The following is a 22,814-nucleotide window of genomic DNA, read 5'->3' as shown; positions in this document are numbered from 1 at the left end:
CTTCTAAGCCCCTTGACTTCAATGAGAAGGGTGTAACTGTTTAGGGTTTCATTGTATGTGTGGGCCTGTGAATTCCAGCCACAGTCTAGAATTAGCTTATGCTTTTATATGCTGCCTCTATTTTCATCTATAGATAAACATGTAACAATATCTTTAGGATGGTGGTCTAGGCTTCAGAAACTGTGAAGTCTAAAGATTAGAGTTGGGGTAGTATAGTAGAGTGGTTAAGAATCTGAGCCTTGATCTGGTAGGTCACTGGTTCAAATGTCACTTCAGCCACAAACTCACTAGGAATCTTTAGGAAAACATTCTCAGCCATAATACTGGCCTCCCTTAAAGGACTGTTGTAAGAATTACTGTGACAGATGTGATAGAATATGTGAAGTGTTTTAAACATTCTGGGTCGCTCAAAAGCATGCACAATTCTATACTGACGAAACATGTTTTTATTAGATCAACACATATATAGTTTGCATTTCCTATAACCTAACAATGAACCTAGTCTAGGGATCTTATCTTTCCTTCACCAAACTGTTCAGGGATCAGAAGGTTGTCTCCAGCATTTATTTCAGCATACCTACCCCCACCCGATGCAGCTTGGCTCGGCCTAGCGTAGGCAGCAAGATTGTAGGGGGTCCTCTCAGGCATGGTCAACCCTATCTTATACAATGAAAACCATGAACAGAGTAAACAAGCCTGGAGGGCATCTGGCACAACCCTCTCGCCTGGTACCAGGACACTCTATACTTGGACATTCCTTATTGTCTGAGAAGCATCCAGTTTCACGCTAGTCAAAATCCTTGGTTTAGTTACACACAAACTTAACATCAGTGGACAGTTGTGATTCGGAGCCAACATGGGGTTGGCAATGGAATCAGAAGGAGGCGATCCAGTACCACAGTACTGATTTCACCCTGGTACAGTGTATGTAATAAATCTTCCCCCACCCCTTCTTTTCATGATCAGAGTGGAGAGGGCCACAGTCACAGCCCTGTTAAGTATATCCTAACATGGCCTTGCTTTTAAGCAGGATGAAGCAAGCAGCAGCTCCTGGGCTACTTTTAAAAGAAACCTCATTTTATTAAGAGTACAGAGGCATTGTGTTGTTAGGCTGTCAGGAACCTGCACATCTGGCCAGTGTGTTTGTGAGAGAGTGAGCTCTGTGGACATCTCCTATGCACTGGATTTTGCTCTTAATAAACAGAGTTTCCTTTTAATAGTAGCCCAGGAACTGCTGTTTTCCTCACCCTGCTTAAAAGCAGGGCCATGTTAAGATATAATAAAACTGCTCCTTCTCTGTAAGAAGGCCCTTACTCATGAACAGGCTTGTAGGGATGCTTCTCTGAGCCAAAGAAGTGGCCAAAAGGAAAGCCGATTACTCGTCATCATTCTTCGTAGCAGCACTCTGTTCAGTCTTCCTCCTTCCTATTCTCCCTGTCATGGTGCCTGTTCCTGTATATGGGGACTTTGGCAAGGTTTGGGGTGCCCCAGGTCCCCTCACAGGGTTCATTCTATTCAGTTTATAATGTTATTCATTTAATACAATTTAATCCTCCCTTCTCCAAGGGCAGCTTACATCAGGGGTCTCCAACATGGTTTTTAGAAAGTAGGTATGGCCAGGTGAGGCTCCTGTCCAGCAAGTATTCTGAGTGTCTATTGGAGATCTGATTGGCTTTGAGATAAAACCACAATGTGAGGTTTATCCTCTTTTCTTTCCGTGTATTTTTAAAAATTATTCCTCTTGTCCTCTATATTTGGGCACTGCGTGTGTGTGCCGAGCTCCCTTGGAGGCCATTTTGTGGTTGGCTCCACCTCCATTTTCTGGTTGCCTCCATTACCCTGTGTCAGAATTCCAAAGTTGCCCTCAGGCTCAAAAAGGTTGGAGTGGCTTACACCATCCTCACAACAGCCTTTTGAGATATGTTGGGCTGAGAAAGTCTCAGGAAGCTTCATGGCTGAGTAGGGATTTGAATCTGGATTTCCTCAGTCTAGCGTCTTAATCATGACACCACACTGGATCTCATCAGAGATTAGGCCTGCTCAGTGCGTATCTTTCTTCTTTGACTTCTAGTAGTGCTACTCTCCACCGATCTTGGCATCTTTTGAATGCTGACCTTTTATTAATTTGTATCCAACTGACTACAGTCGGCAGGTTGAAGTCTGAAGGAGACGCTGTCCCCAATACTGAACGCAAATGTCCACGTCCCATTCGCTGCCAGCCAGCCACTGTGCCTAGCACCAGCAGACATAGGCGGGAAGGTGAGTTGCTGAAGTATTGTTGGCCCGTGCTGTTGTACTATGGGGGGCACTCTGCAAGTTGCTTCCCTCCCTGGATGGTAAGTGCTTATGTTGGGAAGGTGTTCCACTCTGCATGGCACCAGCACACTGCCCTCTTTAGTTTGGAGTAAGGACACTCAGTCTCCATTTCTTCCCCCATCCCATCCTTATTATTGCACCTCAGTTCTGCTTGAGATTTGTTATCTCTGGTGGCTGGTTCTGGCTTCCTAGGAGAAAAAGAATGTGTGTGTGACTAGACTTAGGCTCCACAACATCTCACGCAAAGGACATTTCATGAGGTAAAGGCCTCAGAGAGGTCTCAAAGCATGGAAGCTTAGCCAGTTGTGTCCTTTTCTTTTCCAGCATATGCAGAGTCTCTGATATATGGACGTTCACCACATACCATCAACTTCAGTCTGTCCTTCAACCCAGAACGCCTTAAGCAAGCCAGACAGTTTGTGGAGAGGGCCATCAAGGTGAGGGTTCCCACTTGCTCAGCCAGCCTTTATCCCTGATCCTGGCTGAGTCCCCTCCTCAAAATACCAATTCTGTTATTTTCAAGAGCATTGCCATGCAGGAGCAGAATCCTGGCGTCGGAAAGAGTTTTATAGGCTGTCTAGTCCAACCCCCTGATCCATACAGGAAATTCAAACAAGGGCATCCCCGACAGACGACTGCACAGCCTCTCCTTGAAGACCTCCAGCAAGGGAGAACTCCCTCCCAAACTAGTTCCTTTGTCAAACTGCTCTTACCATTATGATGTTTCTATTAAAGTTCACCAAAATCTACCCTCATATAACAAGTCCATGACACTTGGCAGGGCCTTCTGGAGCAACAAAGAATAAGACTCTCCTCTCTTCCACATGATAGCTGGCCAGATAGTTGAATGGTTCATGTTTCTACTCAGCTTTGTCTAGGCCAAACACACCCAGTTTCTTCAGCCTTTACTCGCAGAGCTTATTTTCCGACACTAGCCCCAACTGTATTCACTTCCTTCCTCTGTATTCCTTCCAGTTTGTCTACATCTTTCTTGAAGCACAGCATCCATCACTTCACAGGAGTTCTGACTGGAATTATTACTTCTCATGTCTTAGATACTGTGCTTCTATTCATGCAGCATAAAATTTCATTAGCCTTGTTCGCAGTGGTATCACACGGCTGGCTTGTGTTCTTTTTATGATCAATAACAATTGCCAGTGTGTGTGTGTTGAGAGCTGGTGTGGTGTCGAGAGCCAGTGTGATATAGTGGTTAGAACTAGGATCTGGGTTGACCCCGGTTCAAATCCTGACTCTGCCATGAAAGCTCACTCGCTTGGGCCAGTCACACATTCTGAGCTTTACCTACCTTGCAGAGTTGTTGTGAGGATAAAATGGAGGAAAAGCAAACAATGTAAGCCACTTTGAGACCCGTTGGGGAGAAAGGTAGGGTATAAATGAGTTATTTAAATAAATAAATCATGAAGTGTAGTTTCACCCATACTACTGATCTGTTAACCTTCCTGCAGCGCAGTGTGGTTAATCCTCTTCATTTCTCTCCTTGAACCCAGCAAAGGAAGATCTTCATGGTGCATGGCCCCTACCCCGTGATCCGGAAACGACTGCGTGGCAGGGGATGGGTGGAGAGAAAGTTTCCCAAGTTGCCTAAACCTGCTAATAAGTGGGTGCGCATACCTGATGGGGAGCAGGAGGAAGATGGAGATGATAGTGATACCCCAGAAGATGGTATGTTCTACACGAATGTCAGCCCGTGTTCACTTTTCTTGTTCCTATAGGTAGCCTTCTACCCTCCCTGAGGCTCACTGTTTCTGTGCAGGAGTGTTCAGAAGACTGATGTATACTCTATATTGCAAAGAATTATTGTAATGCTTGAAGAATGTTTCTGTGAGCAAAAGTGCTGATGCAGAACCACTGATAAGAGAACAGAACTATGCATACCATCAAGTCTCCTCTGGTGGTATAGATACTTGTGGTATAGATACTGTGGCTGTGGTATTCTCTAAGGGAGAGTTCTGTCATTGTAATGGAGAATGTGCAACATCAGCATGTCTCATCATGTTTAATACATTTAGCTACTTAAGCTAAACTTAAAATTGTATTCAAATGTATTCCATTAGTTCTGGATAGTACCAAGATAGAGAGGCAAGAGGTATCTGATAGCCATCTTGTTCCATTACATATCGTGTCTAGCAAGAAATCATGTTTACAAGTTTATAACATTGATGATGCTAGGAATTTTTTCCTTTTAAAAATTCTTTTATATATTTCAGTTTACAAACAAAGTATAAACTATAATCTATATTCAGAATTCAAAATCATACATTTATATAGAACTTACTTAAATTTTACTTTTAATATTTCACTTCTGTTTAAATAACTTTATTCTCTCTTTCCCATCTGACTTCATATCAGATAATGTTTTTGTTATCCTACTATATAAAAGGCAAGCTGTATTGGCGACAACTCACTTTTTATCCTCATGCAGGCACGTTACTGATGACTATGGCCTTGAGGCTGCTGCAAAGTGCCCGTTTGCCACCAGGAGGGGGCCTACCAATTGACAGCCTAAGCACTCCCCCTCAGTGCCCTCCCGGTCTGGCCTCCAGGCTGTTGCGAAGCGCCTGCTTGCCACCGGAAGGGGGCTCACTGAAACAGTTTTCTAGAGCCTGTTGTATTTTTTCACACAACGGGCATGGTTGTCAGTAATCATATATTGACTAACTCTTTCCTTTTATCATTCTCTGTTTCCTTCTTTCATTCTCTGTTTGAATTTAATTTTGTTCTTATTTTTCAGCTATTTAATTAAAGAAAGCTTCATTTTTCCTGAAATTCTGAAGTTAGTCTATTATGTTTAAAAGAGGTTAATTTTGCCATTATCACATATTTATTTAATTTATTCTTCCATTCCTTCAGATCTGGGCATTCCACTGCCTTTTACTTTGCTGCAAATACTACCCTTGTCACTGTCACCATATACTTAAATAATTCAGTGTGTAATATTGCTTGGTAAAATATTTAATAGCATATTTTTGGATCCATCACAAACTCAAGTTTTAATATCTTTTGCATTTCTTCATGTATCTCTATCCAATATTTTCTTGTTTTCTTGTATGTCCACCACATATGATAAAATGTTGTATCTGTATTCTGACATTTCCAGCACCTCTCATTACAGGAATTTTTGTATGCTTGTCTCTCTATGTATACACTTGTTCTGGCCTATTTTACCATTGTTTTAGATTTATTTATTTGCTATATAGTCCACCTTTCTCAGTGAGGCTCAAAGCAGATTACACAGAGCCAAACTAGGCATGTCAATCTTTTTGATCACCATGAGGACACCATTGGCATTTTAACGTGATCTTAAAATGCCACTAGGGCTTGATCTTGATTGGGCTGGAGTGCAACAATCTGAGGGGCTTGCCTTATCAAGAACCAAAATGGCGGCACACAGTTCCCCACCCCCATCCCCGTTGTTTTGGCACCTGAAATGGCACAGCGGGGAGAGAAGTATGCTGCAGATCTGATCAGGATTGGGCCCTCACAGCATTTTAAAATGGCAACGACATCCTTATGGCGGTCATAAGGACACCATCATGTCTAGTTTGGCCCATAGTGTAAGTCAATACAGTTAATAAGATGAGACATCTAATGAGCAGTGTAACGGTACTAGGATTAGAGAAATCTGAGCAAGCATAGAATATTAGACACATTGCAGATTAGAGATGGGCATGAACTGGAAAAAAAATGAACTATGCGGTTCGTGGTTTGTCGCATTTCACAAACCACGAACTTTCACAAACCTGCCCCAGTTCGCAAACTGGCTCATTTGGTTTGTGAGAACGTAGCTTCCAGGTCAGCAGAAGGTCACTTCTGGGCCAGCAGAAGGCCACTTCCGGGTCAGCAGAAGATCTGCAGGAAGTCCATCCCCTGTTGCATAAGAAATTGATTGATCATCTACAGTGACAAACCAAAAAACGAACCAAATGAACCAGCCTAAAGTTCGTGGCAGTTCATCAGAAATGAGCTCTGACGAATTGCAGGTTCACAAACCACGAACCGGCCTGGTTCGTCACAAACTTTGGTTCGTATTTCAGTTTGTGCCCATCTGTGTTGCAGATACATTGCAGAAAAAAGGCATTGCAGAAAAATGGTATTGTATCAATAGAAAACAATGCTGTAGTTATTGGGTAATATATGCAGCAAACAGATAATACATCCTATACAAAGTGATGTAGTCCACAGCCCCGTTCCCTTTATAAAACTTCTTTCTGAACCATTCTGTTATAGCATATACCTTTATAGAAGTTCTCCCTGAACAACTCTGGTTTGCATAGTTTGCAGAATGACAGATGAGTGGGAGCCTTCTCAAGACTGTCAGGCATAATGGAGAGCCACTACAGAGAAAGCACGTATACTTTGTTGTTGATCATGCCCGTTTGTAAGGTGGCACCCTTAAAAAACCCCTGAACAACTGAGCAGAACTGTCATGGTAGAATGTAGGAGAGGCGGGTCCTACAGATATGAGGGTCCAAGGCCATGCATGGTTTTGTATATGATAGTCAGTACCTTGAACTGAACTTTAGTAATTGATGGACAGGTAATGGAGTGACTGCAAAATGGGTGTAATATGCATGCAGAATGACTGTAATATGCATATTCCACCTAGATTTGGTTGTAGGATTGAAATCAGAACATTTTCAAACGAAAACAGGACAGTATAGTCATCCTTAAAACCATATCTCAACTGGAATCATCTCTGACTGATGCCACCAACAGAAAATCCTGACTTCTACATGACACTTTTTATAGAATGACAAAGATAAATCTTTCTAGCTTTAACACGCTGTTGACCTCTAAATAAAATGATCGGTCCCTTAATGATTATAAGCTAATAAAACAGGTGCATCCAAGCTACATCTTGATAAACTCATTAATTTCTCAGTAAGGTTATAGGACTAAAACAGAACATTTGTTTGACACAAAAAGCACAATACATCTACCATTTCTTCAACTGCGCTAACAAGCTGTCAAATCAAAGGTGGTCCTGCATTTTTATCCTGACCAACTGCTGACTTCTACCAGAGGTTATAAGAACGATATAAGAATGTACAAAATTGGCATGAAAATATACAATTAAAATAATTGGATATGTAACATTTCCATCAAGCATTTATGTGCTGGAGAAACCAGCAGCTGCTGCATTCGTGCTCGTTACATGCAAGTTTTTTCTTTGTACTCAGGCTTTTAACTGAGGGTTAAAACTGAGAGTTTTAAAATGGTTTTCATGGCTGTTTTCAGGCTTCTTAATGTTGTTTCATGCTGTTTTTTATGCCCCTGGCTTGTTTAAATATTTATTTATTAGAACATTTATACCCTGCCTTTCCCCATGGCTCCAGGTCGTTTACAATACATTATTAAAAACACTGAAGTAACAAAAACTTGATTCAACCCCAACCTAATAAAATGCCTGCAAATTACACTCTATTAAAAGCTCTGGTGAATAAAATAGCCTTACAGCATTGCTGCCCAAAGTATAAAGACAGTACCCCCCTCTTACCTCCTTACGGAGCCTTTCCATATAATGGGAGCAACTGCAGAGAAAGTATATGGCCTACTCATTATCAGGCCTTTATTTACCTTTAGTGAGTGAACACCCAGATGGTGGCAAGCTGAAGTCTATAGCTGGAACACAGAGCCATATTTATAATTCTGTTTTTCTCTCCTGTGGCAGCCAGCCAAAGTTGTGTGAATTTTTTTTACTGGAATATTGGGTTCACATACACACATACCCTGTGATGTCTGTTGTTCCAACTGGGGGAGAATTATCCCCCATCATTTTAAAAACACATTTTGTATTTTTTTCCCTGTAATGCTAGTCTTCCCACCCACCCACCCCCCCACCCCCTTGGCTTAGTCTCTGGCCCAATGTTTTTTTCTTCCCAACTTTGTTTTAAGACATGTCCAGTGATCTGCTTGACTTGTTTAAATTCATTGTGTATATTTGTTTGCTGAATTGTTTGGATTTATTTTGTATGTTTCAGGAAATTACCATAATTTTTCAGTTCTCTCTTTTTTTGATAGGGTTCCTCCTGAGAGAAGTGGCAGCGGACAACTTTTATCAATAAGCATGGATAAGCACCCATCTTTGCATGAACTCATCATCATTATTTAATTTTTTTTAAAAGCAGCTTCGGAAGCTATCTGCAGCATGGCAGATTACCTTGGTGGCTCTTACGTCATCTGTTGGTTTTCTGATCTTTTTTCCTACAGATGAAGAGGAGGAGGAGGAAGATGAACAGGATGCTGATGCAGATGGCACCTATAGCCTCATGGTAAGCTGCTTAGCGCGCTACCCCCTTGAGTTCTTGATCTTCATGTTTGTGCAGCATTATCAACCTCCCTTACACTACATTACCTGGTCTTTCCATGCAATTTTGTCTCCCATCATTTCTTATCTTAAGTACTGCTGCACTGAACTCACCTGCTAGTTGCCTTTTCCTTTTTCCTTGACAGTCAAGGTTGGTTCGCAACCACATCCCCTACTTCATCTGGACCAACCGGCGTGATGTCATTGACTGCCGCCTCCTACGCAAGGACCAGATGATGAATCACTATGCCAAGGCTGGCACTTTCACCACCAAGGTGGGCAGATTTTGTTTTCTTCAAAGTCTAGGTCATGTTAATACTCTGTGTTTGCATGCGTGCATGTGCGCACAGCATTATTGTGCAAATGAGCCTGAACCCAGTGGCCTACAAGTTCTGGATAAAATGATTGAAGAGTGTACTGGGGGGGGGGGGGGTGGAATCAGGAAATTCAACTGTTGCAAAGCTATCCCCTCTTTCTCAGGTGGGACTATGCCTTAATCTACGTAACCTGCCATGGTTTGACCAGGCTGATGCGGATACATTTTTTCCACGTTGTTATCGACTGGGAGCTGCAGATGAAAAACATGCCTTCATTGGTAAGAGCTCCCTGTACAAAGTGCTCTACTTTTTTTTTAAGCCACTTACAGTCTTCATGGGGCTCCCTGTAATGTCCCATCCAAGTGGTTGATTGGATCCACACCTGCTTAGCTTCAGCAGTGCTGCAGACTGAGATGCTTCTAGATATCTCACCGAGCTTGCTTTGCATGTGTGTATGTTGCGGGGCAGGGGGAGACTCCTTGCTGCCATAACAACAGCTCTCAAACTTCAGCAACCCAAACAAAGAACTTTGGGACCACAACTCCAGACATGTAGTTCACCTAAAAAAAACCCGGAGGATCCCAAGTATGGTTTAATCCGCAGAACTATACAACGAGACCCATATCAGCGACACTTTTTTAAAAAACCCAGAACTTCTCCAGCATTCCCATTCCAATTCTAATAACCTGCTCTGACCATTAGGGACTACTTTTTATGATGAATTACATGTCTGAATTGAAACAGAAAGTATGGATAAATGGACAGTTCTCACAGTGGTGGGGGGGGGGAGTCAGCAGTGAGGTCCCTCAAGGGTCTGTTTTGGGCTCCATGCTGTTTAATTAGTTCATAAATAAATAATTTGGAATAGGGGTGAGCAATGTAGTGGCCATATTAGCAAGGGATACCAAATATTCAGGATGGTGAAAAGGCAGATTGTGAAGAGCTCCAGGGGGATCTCTCTAAATTGAGGGGCTGGGCAACAGCATAGCTAATGAAGTTCAGTGTAGGAAAGTAACCGTGAAAGGAAAGGTGAAAAAGTTTGGGAATTGTCAGTTTTCACAAAAGGTTACTGAGGGGAGACATGAAAGAGCTTTATAAAATTACGTGTAGGGTACAGAAAACAGATAGAACTTTTTCCTCCCTCTCCCATAATACTAGAACTTGGGGGCAGCCAGTGAAGTTGATGGGCAATAGATTCTGCACAGACACAAAACACTTCTTTACTCATAGAGTAATTAAATTAGGGGATTCACTGCCAGTGGATGTTTTGATGGCCATGAGCATGGAACAGAGGAGGTCCACCGGTGGCTACCAGCCATGATGACTACTAGCCAGTGGTTACTGGCCATGGTGACTAGAGGCAGCAAACCTCTAAATGCCAGTTATTGCAGGCAGCATCAGGGGAAGGTCTTGGCCTCTATGGTTAATTTGTCCCTCCAGGTCAGCTGGTTGGCTGCTGTGTTTAACAGATTGCTGGGCTAGATGGACACTTGGTCTGATCCAGTAGGGCTGTTCCTATGTTGTGGACTTCAAATCCCAAATCCCATCATCACATGTTTGGCCCTTACTGTGTTTTGGCCATTTTGTTTCAAGGAAATACTGCCAAAAAGGTTCTTCTGAAGGGTTTCAATCTACCTTGTTGAGATATTTCATCTTAGGTCTGCCTTGCACAGCTTTAGTGCTCGTCCCTTTGTAAAGTTTCCTGATTGGTTACTGACCAAACTGAACAGATATGTTGTCATCTTTTATTATTAATGCCTACCAAACTACACCCAGTGTATTGTTTTCAGATTGTTATTATCAGGGCTTTTTTTCTGGGAAAAGAGGTGGTAGAACTTAGTGGGCTGCCCTCGGAGAAAATGGTCACATGGCTGGTGGCCCCACCCCCTGATCTCCAGAGGGGAGTTTAGATTGCCCTCCATGCCGCTGAGCGGCGTGGAGGGCAATCTAAACTCCCCTCTGTCTGGAGATCAGGGGGTGGGGCCACCAGCCATGTGACCATTTTCAAGAGGTTCCTGAATTCCGTTCCACCGCGTTCCTGCTGAAAAAAAGCTCTGGATATTATTCTAGTGGATGGTGATTGACAGAGTGGCATAACAAGAAAGAAAAACATATTCATGCCCCATGGAGCTTACCATCTAAATGTGGGTCAGAGGGAAAGGAAGCACTTGCTGCAGTGGTCTAGGGAAATAGCTCTTGTGTCCTTTTTATTAAGTATGAATAGAGTTTGAGTGGGCATTTCCTGAAACCTCTCTTCATCCTTAGTTGGATTGTTTTTTTCATAGTTACAGTTCAGCTTCTGTGGGATGGCTTTCATCCACTTGTAGGAAGCGAAGCTGAATAAAATTGTTACAGAGCTGGGCGTCCCATTCTTAATTACTGTTACCCTCCCCGGGCCCTGGGTTGGGGGTAGGATAGAAATAAGTACATTATTAGAAACAGAACAGGTGTAATGTTTGTTCTCCCTTGCCCCTTTTCTGTCTTGCGGTAGAGGATTTCCAGCTCACTGCAGCCAGGAGTCTTCTCAAAGTGGTGGTGAAACGACATTGGCACAAATCTCCCTTCACTGCATCACTGGAGGCTAGTGAGGATGAGCTTCCTGATAACAAGGAGTCTCAAGGTGAGTGCGGCGGTGGACAGAATCTATGTGTTCTGGTGTCTGAAGAAGGGAGCTCTGACTCTTGAAAGCTCATGCCCTGAAAATCTTGTTGGTCTCTAAGGTGCCACCGGATTCAAATCCTGCTCTTCTACTGCAGACCAACATGACTGCCCACATAAAATTGTGTTAACTCCATTAGGAGTTGACATCTTTAGTCTCCAGCCTACTCTGCAGACTGCCCAGAAAGCTTGTTAACACCTAGTAACAGAATGAAACAGCAGAATGGCTGTGAATATGTAGGGAGTGCTCAGAATTTCCTCTGTGACACTAATGTGAATTTTCACACATGAGTCTTATATCACCTTGAGTCCCTTTCTTGGTTTTTTGTTCATTTGTTTGTTACTAATGTCTGATGGTGTTTTCACATGCATCGCTAGCCCAAGGGTTTTTGCTGCTCCAGGAAAATTAAAATGTAGACTTCTCCCCCATATCTTTCAGACTGATCATATATGTCGCTTTTTTATACCACCCTTCTTCTGAAGCTCAAGATAACATGAAAAAGAGAGGCCATGTATGCTATCGTTGCACCAACTCTGTGCAGTAGGTTAGGATGGGGGGGGGGGCTCATGCACAGCTGGCCGTAGGCCATTCAGTGAGCTTCACGGCTTGAGGGGATATGAACTGTGGTTTGCCTGGTGTATTGGCTCCTGGCCTGCTTGACATAGCTACTGCCATTTTAATTCCAGGCATTAGTTGGGTCATACACAGCAGTCCCAGATTTTTTTTTTAAAAAAACAGTCTTTCCTTATGGCTTATGTTTATTTGGGGCCATCTGAGCACCTTTTCAGCTTGGTGGTAGCAATTTTGGAGAAACAGTTCTTGCCAGGGGCTTAAATTGATAAATGAACTCAGGCCGAATACCTTTTTCCTGCGCAAATACATCTGGGAGTTGAAAGTCAGTAAAACATGGGTCAAATACTCCATACATGCACTCATGTGTGATGTCTTACCACATGACGAGCAACATATTCTTCCATCAAGTGTTGACTAGGCAGTGCTACTTGTTTGTTTTCAGTTTTTCAATGTATGTCACATGTATACTGCTTCTCTTTATTTCCTCTCTCTTTTCTCTGTATGCCCTGGCTGCCTGGTGAGGATCTAAAGTCTCTCCATTCTGTCCATTGGAACTCAGCTTATGAGCTGCTAACTGGCTTCTGTGCATTGCCTTCAGAAGTGCAGGCAGTGGATCTGTCTTATCAAAGCCTTTATCCTGTTGAAGCAGGAGGCTCAGGAGTTTGGGCACTCCATAGTATACATGTGACATACTAGTCTGTGTTAGTCTGTGATTGGTTGCAGAGCTAGTAAAGCTGCTGCTTGTAACCACAAATATAAATCAGAAATAAATACAGATCTTTCCAATGGTGGAATAAAATGCTAGCAAAGCAGTTGCCTCTACCATTGAAACATATTTTGAACGCCAGCTGCTAAGAAGCAGGTTTACCTATTTACTATTGAGGTCTTTGAAGGCAAGATTAAATTTGCAGAGGATTGGTTTCAAACACACTTTACTGAGTTGAACCTGGTAACAAAGTTGAAACATGAGGCTTATTTGAAACACCATAGATGTCCTTAGTCTGAGTTATTTGCAAGAGTAAGATCAGCACGTTTAAGTAAAATGAGCTCAGCCCACAAAAACATATGCCTGTAAAATCGTTCAGTCTTTATAGGACTTGTCATTTTTGCTACATCAGACTGACCTGGCTACTGGTCTGCGGTTCCCTTGCTTTCTGTGCCAATTTAAACCAAGTTTATGAAAACAACCCGTATCTCCTTTTTAGCAGCACGTGTGCTCCATCGGTTGCTTTGATTCAAAGTTAGCATCAACTACAACATTTTTCCCTTCTCCATCTTCCTTCCATAAGCAGGCCGTCTCACAGCCACCTAGTTACCCCGGCTCAAACTTTTATTTGCAGAAGCCAAGCAGTGCATCACCCGCAAGAAAAAGTCTGTACTGTCATCCCAACTGCTTGAGACTGCCATACAAGCCTGTGAGGAGTATTTGAGTAGCTTGAAGCACCAGGACATTGACAAAGATGTCGGATCTCCACTGCTGATGACAAAGGCACACTGGGAGCAGTTTTTACAAGGCTACTACCAGGTAGTCCAGTAAGTATAGGGGATGTGACATAAATTCCACACCACAAGACCACCAGTTTCTGAGACCAGGTGGCCCATATTTTGCAAATGGCCTATGCCCATTATTGGATCCAGAGTTTCCATTCTAGCAACAGCACAGCTGCTCCTCTGGTACCAGGAGCCTTCTGCTGATGGAATGCGTCTTTTCTTTTGGAGCAAGATACCTTGCACTGGAGTAAAGCTTCTTGATCGGCAGAAGGCTCTGGCTTGACTCTTCCAGACATTTCTGCTGATGGGGAGAGATTTTTGTCAGTGGAGCTCAGCTTTCTCGCTGCCCCCAAAATGCAGCTTTGAAATGGTGCTTCAGGTGGACAGGGGACCCTCAGGAACAGTAGGGGGAGGGGGGAGTTGGGGATCTGTATTGAAAGGGGCAAAAAAATCTCTCCCCCTTCTGCCCATAGGAATACTCTAGTGGATCCAAGCTTTTGCCATTCGCAGAATGGAAACTTTGGCGCGAACCCTGTGTTTTATACACACTTAGCTAGGTTGAACTTGATTGAGCAGGACACACCATCTTTGTATATTGTATCTTTACCTTCTCTACAGTCTGCTCTTTTCTTCCTCCTCCATCTCTTCCCTTGCCTTCTCCATTCCCCCTCTGAGCATTCCTGGGAAACATCATCATTGTGGCAGCCCTCTGCAGCCAATGGATTTGCAAGACAAACAAGTAATACAAAATTCACCTATAGAGAAACTCAGATTGGATGCGGGTGTGGGGGGCTCTGCAAAGAGCTTGTATTCTATAACTAGTAGAAGATGTGGCCAGGTGAGATCTGGTTTCTCTTAGCAGAAGTTGTATGTTTTCAGGATCAACCCGCTCCCTCCCCCCGGGTGGGTGCCAGTAATTGTGAGAATTCAGAGTAGTATTCTATTTTCAAATATTAGATTTTTAGGAATCAGAAACGGAGAAGTGTGTCCCAATTGTGTATGCAAAACATTAATCACTCTTGCAAAATATAGTGAGTTTATATATAAAATAGGCATTTTTGTTTAATTGTATGTCTTGTTCTGCTTGCCTTTTTTCTTTCAAAATTTAATTTTTTCTTATGTATTGTGAACTGTGGAAGTGAAGTTGGAGATTGCAAAATGTGGAGGGGAAGGGAGTAACGAACAAGAAGAGAATAGGAATGAGGCTCAGTGCATAGTGCTGGATATGGAAGTGTCAACTTCATGGAAGTGCCAACCATATGCTCCCTGGCATCTAAGATTTTAATTCCCTACACTTTTCTTGCTACTGTAAAATGTGGAAACCTCAATTATTCCAAAACAGAATTTCTCCCCCATTTCCTCCCAACTGCACCTGAGCCTGAAATAAATTTCAACCTAAAATAGTTGTCTGCTCAAACCATATGGGGACAGAAAGATGGAGGAATTCCTCTGAAGTATCTGTGGTTGCAGTGCGGGCGCAAACCTGATGCAGACGGGCAGCCACATTGAACAGTGTGAAGATCTTCTGCAGCGGCTGTCAAAAGTGGTTCCGCAGCTGGACATGGAAGGTGATAAAAACATCTGGATTGTAAAGCCAGGAGCCAAGTCCCGGGGCAGAGGTGAGAGCAATGAAAGAACACCTGCAAAGGGGTTAGTCCTCTTGATATCCTCCAGAAAATTCCACCGCAAATCAGGAGACTGAAAAACACATTCCATTAAGGGCTTCTTCATGTTGGGCTTGTCCTTTGATCAGTAACACCCCTTCTCAATCGTTCTTTATGCTTTTCTTGGGCTTCTTCTTCTTATTGCCTTCAGTATGCTAAATCACTATACACAAGTCTCCTGATGTTTTACCTGGCCTCCAATCTCATGAGCAAATGTTATTCTTAGCCAGTGTTGCATAGCGCTTCGATTGTCAGACTAGGATCTGAGAGAGACAGATTCAAATACCCATCCTCTCACGGTAACTTGCTAGGTGACCTTGGGCCAGTCAGACACTCAGCCCAACTTAGTTCATAGGGTTGTTGTGAAGATAAAATGGAGGAGAGAACAATGTAAGCCACATCAGTTCATAAATGAAGTATAAAGCATGTAAATTAAAAACATTTATACCCTACCCTTTCTTTGTGATTCATGGTGGCTTACAAATTCAAAAAGTACAATAAAACCTGCACTTTCCCACCCCCAAATGCATACAACATACATTCCGTTAAAAGCCCTAGTGCATAAAATGACCTGGCAGTGCCTCCAGAAAGCATCTAAAGATAGCATTTCCCCCACATCTTCAGGGAGCACATTCCATATGGTAGGGAGCTACTATAGAAAGTGTATAGGTTCTGGTTCAGGCTGGAAGTGGCAACATGAAAACCATACAGGAACATAGGAGGAGAGACAGTCCATTCAGATATGTGGGGTTTGCCTGTGAAAGGCTTTAAAGTCATAACCAGCTCCTTGAATTGTACTTGGAAACAAACTGGCTGCCAATGTAGCTGTTTTAAAGTGAGCAAGATGTGTTCCCATTGGCCACCCCCCGACCACAATTAGGCCACTGCATTCCAAACCAGTTGCCGTTTCTGGATTGTCTTCAAGGGTGACTCAGCATGGAGTGTATTAACAGCCACAAGGTTACCAAACCATGCTGCTTTGAGAAGAGTGAAATTTTAAGCTTTCTTGTCCATTGAGTGGAGATTTATTGGCAGTAAAGCAAGGGCACGCTTTGTGGCCTAAAGTCTGAGGCATCAGTTCTGGATGGATGCGTGTGCAGCTCAGGCTTTGCAGAAAGAGACAAGCACTTTGAAAGTTCTGCTGTGAAGTAAGCAGGTAACAGGATAGGGTGGGAAAGACATACAACCATTGTGGTAATCGTTGTTGTGGGTTTTCCGGGCTGTATTGCCGTGGTCTTGACATTGTAGCTTCTGACGTTTCGCCAGCAGCTGTGGCTGGCATCTTCAGAGGTGTAGCACCAAAAGACAGAGATCTCTCAGTGTCACTGTGACACTGAGAGCCAAGCTACAAGTGACGCCTGACACAGGTTGGACACTTGTCAGCTTCCCTCAAGTTTTGATGGGAAATGTAGGCATCCTAGTTTTACAGCTTGGCTCTCCATTACAGCTGCAAGACCAGGATGCCTACATTTCTCATCAAAACTTGAGGGAAGCTGACAAGTGTCCAACCTGTGTCAGGCGTCACTTGTAGCTTGGCTCTGAGAGATCTCTGTCTTTTGGTGCTACACCTCTGAAGATGCCAGCCACAGCTGCTGGTGAAACGTCAGGAGCTACAATGCCAAGACCACGGCAATACAGCCCGGAAAACCCACAACAACCATCGTTCTCCGGCCGTGAAAGCCTTCGACAATACATTGTGGTAATGACTGATTCTTTTGTAACAGGAATAATGTGTATGGATCGCTTGGAGGATATTGTGAAGCTAGTGGATTGCGACCCCATGATTGTCAAGGATGGCAAGTGGGTTGTGCAGAAATACATTGAGACACCACTGCTCATATTCGGTACAAAATTTGACCTGCGCCAATGGTTCCTGGTAACTGACTGGAACCCACTCACTATCTGGTTCTACCAGCACAGTTATATCCGCTTCTCTACACAGCCTTTTTCCCTGCGAAACCTGGACACGTGAGTTTTGTACTTCCTGTCTCCTCTTTTTACAGAAGCAAATTTTATATTTCCTCTGTGTGAGAGTGTGTGTGCACACGCGCATGTGTGCGCCTCTGCATATATGAGAGACAAACAGATGTGCTGCCTTGTCATGACTTCATCAAAAGTTCTGCTCAAGTCACTCAAAATGTAAACGAGTCCGGTTGCATCATTATTAAACGTATAATTCCAGATTACATAGAGAACTGCAGTTTTGAAAATCTGTGTAGCTCTTATTGGGCTATTTCTTCTCTTCTGCAGTTTAAAAAGAAATTCAGAACAGAGCTTTTAAGAAGAGCCTTTGGTTGACAGAATTGCTTAGGAGGGCACTTCTGTAAAGACAGAAGTCTGTACTATAACAGAATGGTTCAGGAAGGTGCTTTATAAAGGGAAAGGAACTGTGAACTATACTACTGCGTACAGGGTGTATTATTTGTTTGCTGTATGTATGACCATGCTGTCACAACATTATTTTCTATTGATGTAATATCATTTTTCTGCATTGTATCTGCATTTTGTATCATGTCTAATATTCTGTACTTGTTCAGATTTCTGTAATCCTAGTACATTGCTTAGTAGATATCTCATCATATTGATTGCATCAATTTACTCTGTGTAACCCACTTTGAGTCTCAGACATGCAGGCTATAAATATAGTAAATGAATAAATAAATATTGGTTCTTCTAGTTTTAGAAAGATGAGTTCATTATTTTATTGCATATGATATTTTATGCTTGGAAACTTTTGAACTTTTTAGGAAAAGCAGTAAAGAAATATACTAAATAACTTAGTTGTGGCTGCAGGGATAAGGTGGAGGGAGTCAGGATTTGTTAAAATGGTGGATAGTGCTGGTAGGAACAGAGGTGTGAGATCCTGGAGTCAGGTATAGGACCTTCAAGCAATCATGCAGAGACAAAAGACTCCTATGCACCAGGGATGGAGAGCATCATAGCTAAGCAGGGATTGAACCTGCATCTCCCTGTTCAAATCCAGGATTGTTAGCCACTGTGTCTGATTAGCTGCCTCTTGGTTCTGATCCCATCTTCCCCTCCCACCTAGCTCCATCCACCTCTGCAATAACTCCATCCAGAAGCACTATGAGAACTCGCAGAACCGCCATTCTGAGCTGCCCCCCGACAACATGTGGTCATCAGAGCAGTTCCAGATCCACCTGCGTCAGGTGGGGGCACCAGATGCCTGGTCAAAGGTGATTGTGCCCGGCATGAAGGCCGCAATCATACATGCCATGCAAACTTCACAAGATCTGGTTGAGTTCCGCAAAAACAGCTTTGAGCTCTACGGTGCAGATTTTCTTTTCGGAGAAAACTACCAGCCGTGGCTGATTGAGATCAACGCCAGCCCAACTATGGCAGCCTCCACTGCCATCACCACCCGGCTGTGTGCCAGTGTGCAGGAAGACACTCTACGGGTGGTCATCGACCGCAAGTATGACCGCACCTGCAGCACAGGAGGCTTTGAGCTCATCTGCAAACAGGTGAGTGGCCCTATCTGCCAAGCCTTACAGACCAGGCAGAGTTGCCTTTTGTGATGGCTACCTGGAGGCAGCATCCTCCCAGACTACTGTTATTTGACCTTTGCTGACTCTGCCTCCCTTTCCTTATGTTCTCCCCACACAACTCTCAGGTAGCCCCAGGGGCAGTTGCCTGGTTAAACTGAGGAGAGGCTGTGGCTCAGAGATGGAACACAAGCTTTGCACACAAAACATCCCAGGTTCAATCCCTGATGTCTCCTGTATAAAAGGATCTTAAGTAGCAGGTGTTGGCACTCTGCAGGGTCCAAGGATCTTACAATCTAAAATTTGACATGAATTTGAGGGAGGTGGGCAAATGGTGCAAGTAGCAGACAGCTACACAGGGCCATTTCACATTATCTGGCATATAGGAGGGGAAAGGCTGAAAAGTCCCCCCCCCACCATAGTCCTGATTGGATTTGGGGCTCCACACACCTGATTTTTTAAAAGAAAGAAAATGCTTAGGAGCATCTGAACACTCCTAGCATCCTGTATCCTTTGTAAGTGCCAAGAGCTGTCTGCTTGCTCTCTGCCTCCTAGACATCAGAAGAGAGCAACCAAGTTGATTAAAGGATTTGAGCACCTTTCCTATGAGGAAAAGCTGAAGAGCCTGGGATTTTTCACTTTAGAATAGAGGTGTCTAAGGAGGGACATGATAGAAGTTTATAGAAGTATATGGAATGGATAAAGTTGATAGACTGACCCTTTTTCTTCCATAATGTTGGGACTCGGGGGCAGCCAATGAACTTGATAAGTAATAGATACAGGGCAATAGATACAGGGTGGACAAAAGGAAATGTTTCCTCAAGGAGTAATTAAATTATGGAATTCTCTGCAGTGATGGCCATGAGCATGGATGGCTTTAAAAGGGATTAGGCAGATTCATAGAGGAGAGGTCCATCAATGGCTACTGGTCATGCTGACTAAAGGAAACCCCATGTTCAGAGGCAACAAGCCTCTGAATACCACTGCTGGGAGGGTCACGCTGCGTTCCATGCAAAGGAATATCCCCATGTGGAAGCCACCTTAGTTTCTGGGCATAAACAGGTCTCTGAAGCCACATGCAAGTGTCAGAGCTCCCTGTTTGGGAATAAAATTAAACCAGAGTGGCATCTTAAAAGATTCCCAGAATTTATTCCAGCATATTTTTTTTTTGTGAGTTAGACTTCCCTGCTGGAATAAATTCTGTTTTGTCTTTAAGGTGCCACTACACTTCTCTTTAATTTTGCTGCAACAGACTCACATAGCTACCCCTCTGGAACTATCATTTGGGAATAAATGCTCTGAACTAACTACGTGCCTAGTACGTTTTTTATTCTACCCTTCCTTAAGGAGATCAGGACAGGATACATAGTTCTCAGTTTCCCATTTTCTCCTCACACTAACCCTGTGAAGTAGGCAAGGCTGAGACAAAGTGAGTGGACCAGAGTCTCCCAGCGAGCTTCATGAAAGTGTGAAGCTTTGAATTGGCATCTCCCCTGTCCCAGTCCAACTCTGTAATTATTGTATCACACAGGCTAAGTAATTTTTGTTTGCTTAAAATACTTATTTCTTGCTTTCTTGATAAAATATTCTCAAGGCTCTTTACAACATTTGATTAAAGGAAAACAAAATAAATAGTAGCCCCCCCCCCCAAAAGCAAGAAACAGAAGAAGCTTTAGAAACACAACATAAAAATACAAAAGAATTGGAATAAAATGTTAGCGTTTCTGGTTGGTCAGATAACAGCCTAACCTCCCTCCTGCCCCCAGCAACAAAGAAGCAGTAGCGCTGACTGGAAATCCTGAACTAACCAGTAGAATGGAACATCCCAAAGGGAGCCAAATGCTTATCCAAAGTGTTGCAGACTGTATCAGATGTAGGTGCATCCCAGAGGTCATTTTCCCTTGTTGCTTCCAGGAACCATACCCTAAAACCCCATCTTGAATAAAGGGAATCCCTACGTACCTCATTCTGCTTTGCACTCAGCAGTTTTATTTTGTTTCCCTCTTCTCTTTCCTGATTCAGGCGGCTGTTGAGATTCCCCAGTATGTTGGCATCAGCCTTTTGGTCGAAGGCTCCACTGTCAAGAAGCCTCGGACCTTGTTTCAAAAAAGTTCCATGTCTGATGACGCAAAGGACACGGGGGGACTGCAGCAGGCCAAGAGCCCTAAATTTTGTTATCAGCATGGAAGTCGTAGGAACCCCCGAGGGCCTACCCCATGCTGGGCCGTAACGAGCAGTAAGGCCTTGGTATCGGCAAGCCCTGGGAAAGAGAACAAAGCCGAAGAGACATCTCTGACCAGTCAGGTGGCCTCTTCAACTTCTGCAACATTCAAGTGCCCCAGCAAGCTGAAGCCTGACCCGTGTAACAGACGGGTACTGATGGCGCACAGCATGGCTGCCACCGTTGCTATCCCGGAGGACCTGCCCTCGCGGCCAGCGCTGCTCTGTGCCAAATCCAGCTCTCAGAAGCTGGCCACTAGTCTGCAGGAGTCCACTAACCACCCTGGCAAGATCGCTGGTGTGTTTTTGCAGGTGCCCAGCAAAGCAAACCAAATACCAGGTAGGGATACATGTGTGAAGCTGCCTGTGCAGGACATGCACACCATCTTTTTACCTGGTGCGCTCATTCCCCCTTTCCCCTCCTCTTTTCCTGTGAGGCCCAAGGTGCAAAATCGCTTGCGGAGTCGCAGGCGGTCCCCCATGCACAACGTGCCCGTGCCTCCATTTCCTTTGTCTCCTCTGAGCATGGATCTCCCTTCAACTGCTCGGCTCAATGCCATTAGAGCAAGCATGATCAGAAGGCGGCGGATGAGTGGAAACAGGGCCTTCTGGTGACCCAGGAGTGGTCCAGGCCTTGGGACTGCTGCTGCTGTGGGCAAGAATCATGCTATAGAGTCTGGATGCGGGGCTATATTGGGCAAGAAATCATGTTGCTAGGAGTTGGGATCTCCATCCCAATAAAAGACTTTGAAGGAAAGCTGGCCAGAGTGTATATGGAAGATTGAGCAGGATGGATGAGCGGGAGGCAGGATGGCTCTCCTTTTAACATCAGCATGGTGGGAAGAGCTCAAACGGGTGGGGGGTGTACAGTGTGTCAAGAACAAAAGCACTAAGGGTGAAGAAGGGGAACGAAGGCAGGAACTTAAACCCCAGGAATCTAAGGAAAGTTGCTAGGAAAAGGAAGAATCACACACGTGCAAGAGAGAAGGTTCTTAGAGCCAAGCTAGAAGTGACGCCTTACACAGGTTGGACACTTGTCAGCTTACCTCAAGTTTTGATGGGAAATGTAGGCGTCCTGGTTTTACAACTTGGCTCTCCATTACAGCTGCAAGACCAGGATGCCTACATTTCCCATCAAAACTTGAGGGAAGCTGACAAGTGTCCAACCTGTGTCAGGCGTCACTTCTAGCTTGGCTCTTAGACTCCCCATGCAAATACTTTTCCCTGAGGTGTAGTGATCACAAGGATGAGCAGTTGGCAGGTGTCAACTGGAATGCTTAATCCAGAACAGAGCAAAAGCCAAGCCAAATAAGACACTGGCTAGGAATTCCCTGGGGCTGGGTTTTTGGGGGTTTTTTTTAGATTGGGGGAAATGGTGTACGCGCGCACCCCAGACTCTGTGGTCTAGATCCAAATTGGGCTGTTATGTACCCAATTTTTTTCTAATGCTGTGAGTTCGTCTATACGGCTACAATAACTCAGGGTTGGGGGGGGTACCCAGTGAAGTGTTTGGATTTGAGGGAGGTGGAGTCAATAGATTCAGGAAGAACAAAAGAAGTACTTCCTTACTCAATGAGTAATTAAATTGTGAAATTCACGGTCAGTGGACATAGGGATGGCCGTCAGCACAGGTCCTAAAAGGGGTTAGATGGATTCATGGAGGAGGGGCCCATCAATGGCTGCTGGCCATGGTGGCTACAGGGAACCCCCACAGAGGCTTTTGAATACCAGTGCTAGGAA

At 44.0% G+C, this 22,814-nt stretch overlaps 1 protein-coding gene across 1 annotated transcript in view; it reads left to right on the top strand.

The window, feature by feature from the left end:
• TTLL3 (tubulin tyrosine ligase like 3) overlaps positions 1 to 22,814 on the top strand; it is a 31,579-nt gene that overhangs the window by 2,865 nt on the left and 5,900 nt on the right. Inside the window, exons 3-15 of the mRNA XM_054977394.1 lie at positions 2,146 to 2,259; positions 2,650 to 2,753; positions 3,825 to 3,999; positions 8,548 to 8,609; positions 8,791 to 8,919; positions 9,125 to 9,239; positions 11,453 to 11,581; positions 13,134 to 13,150; positions 13,560 to 13,726; positions 15,155 to 15,303; positions 17,073 to 17,316; positions 18,398 to 18,833; positions 20,877 to 21,414. Of these exons, the coding sequence (XP_054833369.1) occupies positions 2,146 to 2,259; positions 2,650 to 2,753; positions 3,825 to 3,999; positions 8,548 to 8,609; positions 8,791 to 8,919; positions 9,125 to 9,239; positions 11,453 to 11,581; positions 13,134 to 13,150; positions 13,560 to 13,726; positions 15,155 to 15,303; positions 17,073 to 17,316; positions 18,398 to 18,833; positions 20,877 to 21,414 (2,379 nt within the window). The remainder of the gene's footprint in view (positions 1 to 2,145; positions 2,260 to 2,649; positions 2,754 to 3,824; positions 4,000 to 8,547; positions 8,610 to 8,790; positions 8,920 to 9,124; positions 9,240 to 11,452; positions 11,582 to 13,133; positions 13,151 to 13,559; positions 13,727 to 15,154; positions 15,304 to 17,072; positions 17,317 to 18,397; positions 18,834 to 20,876; positions 21,415 to 22,814) is intronic.

The sequence above is a fragment of the Eublepharis macularius genome, chromosome 4, assembly GCF_028583425.1.
Source record: "Eublepharis macularius isolate TG4126 chromosome 4, MPM_Emac_v1.0, whole genome shotgun sequence".
Taxonomy (NCBI): domain Eukaryota; kingdom Metazoa; phylum Chordata; class Lepidosauria; order Squamata; family Eublepharidae; genus Eublepharis; species Eublepharis macularius.
This window is presented reverse-complemented; position numbering and strand designations above follow the sequence as displayed.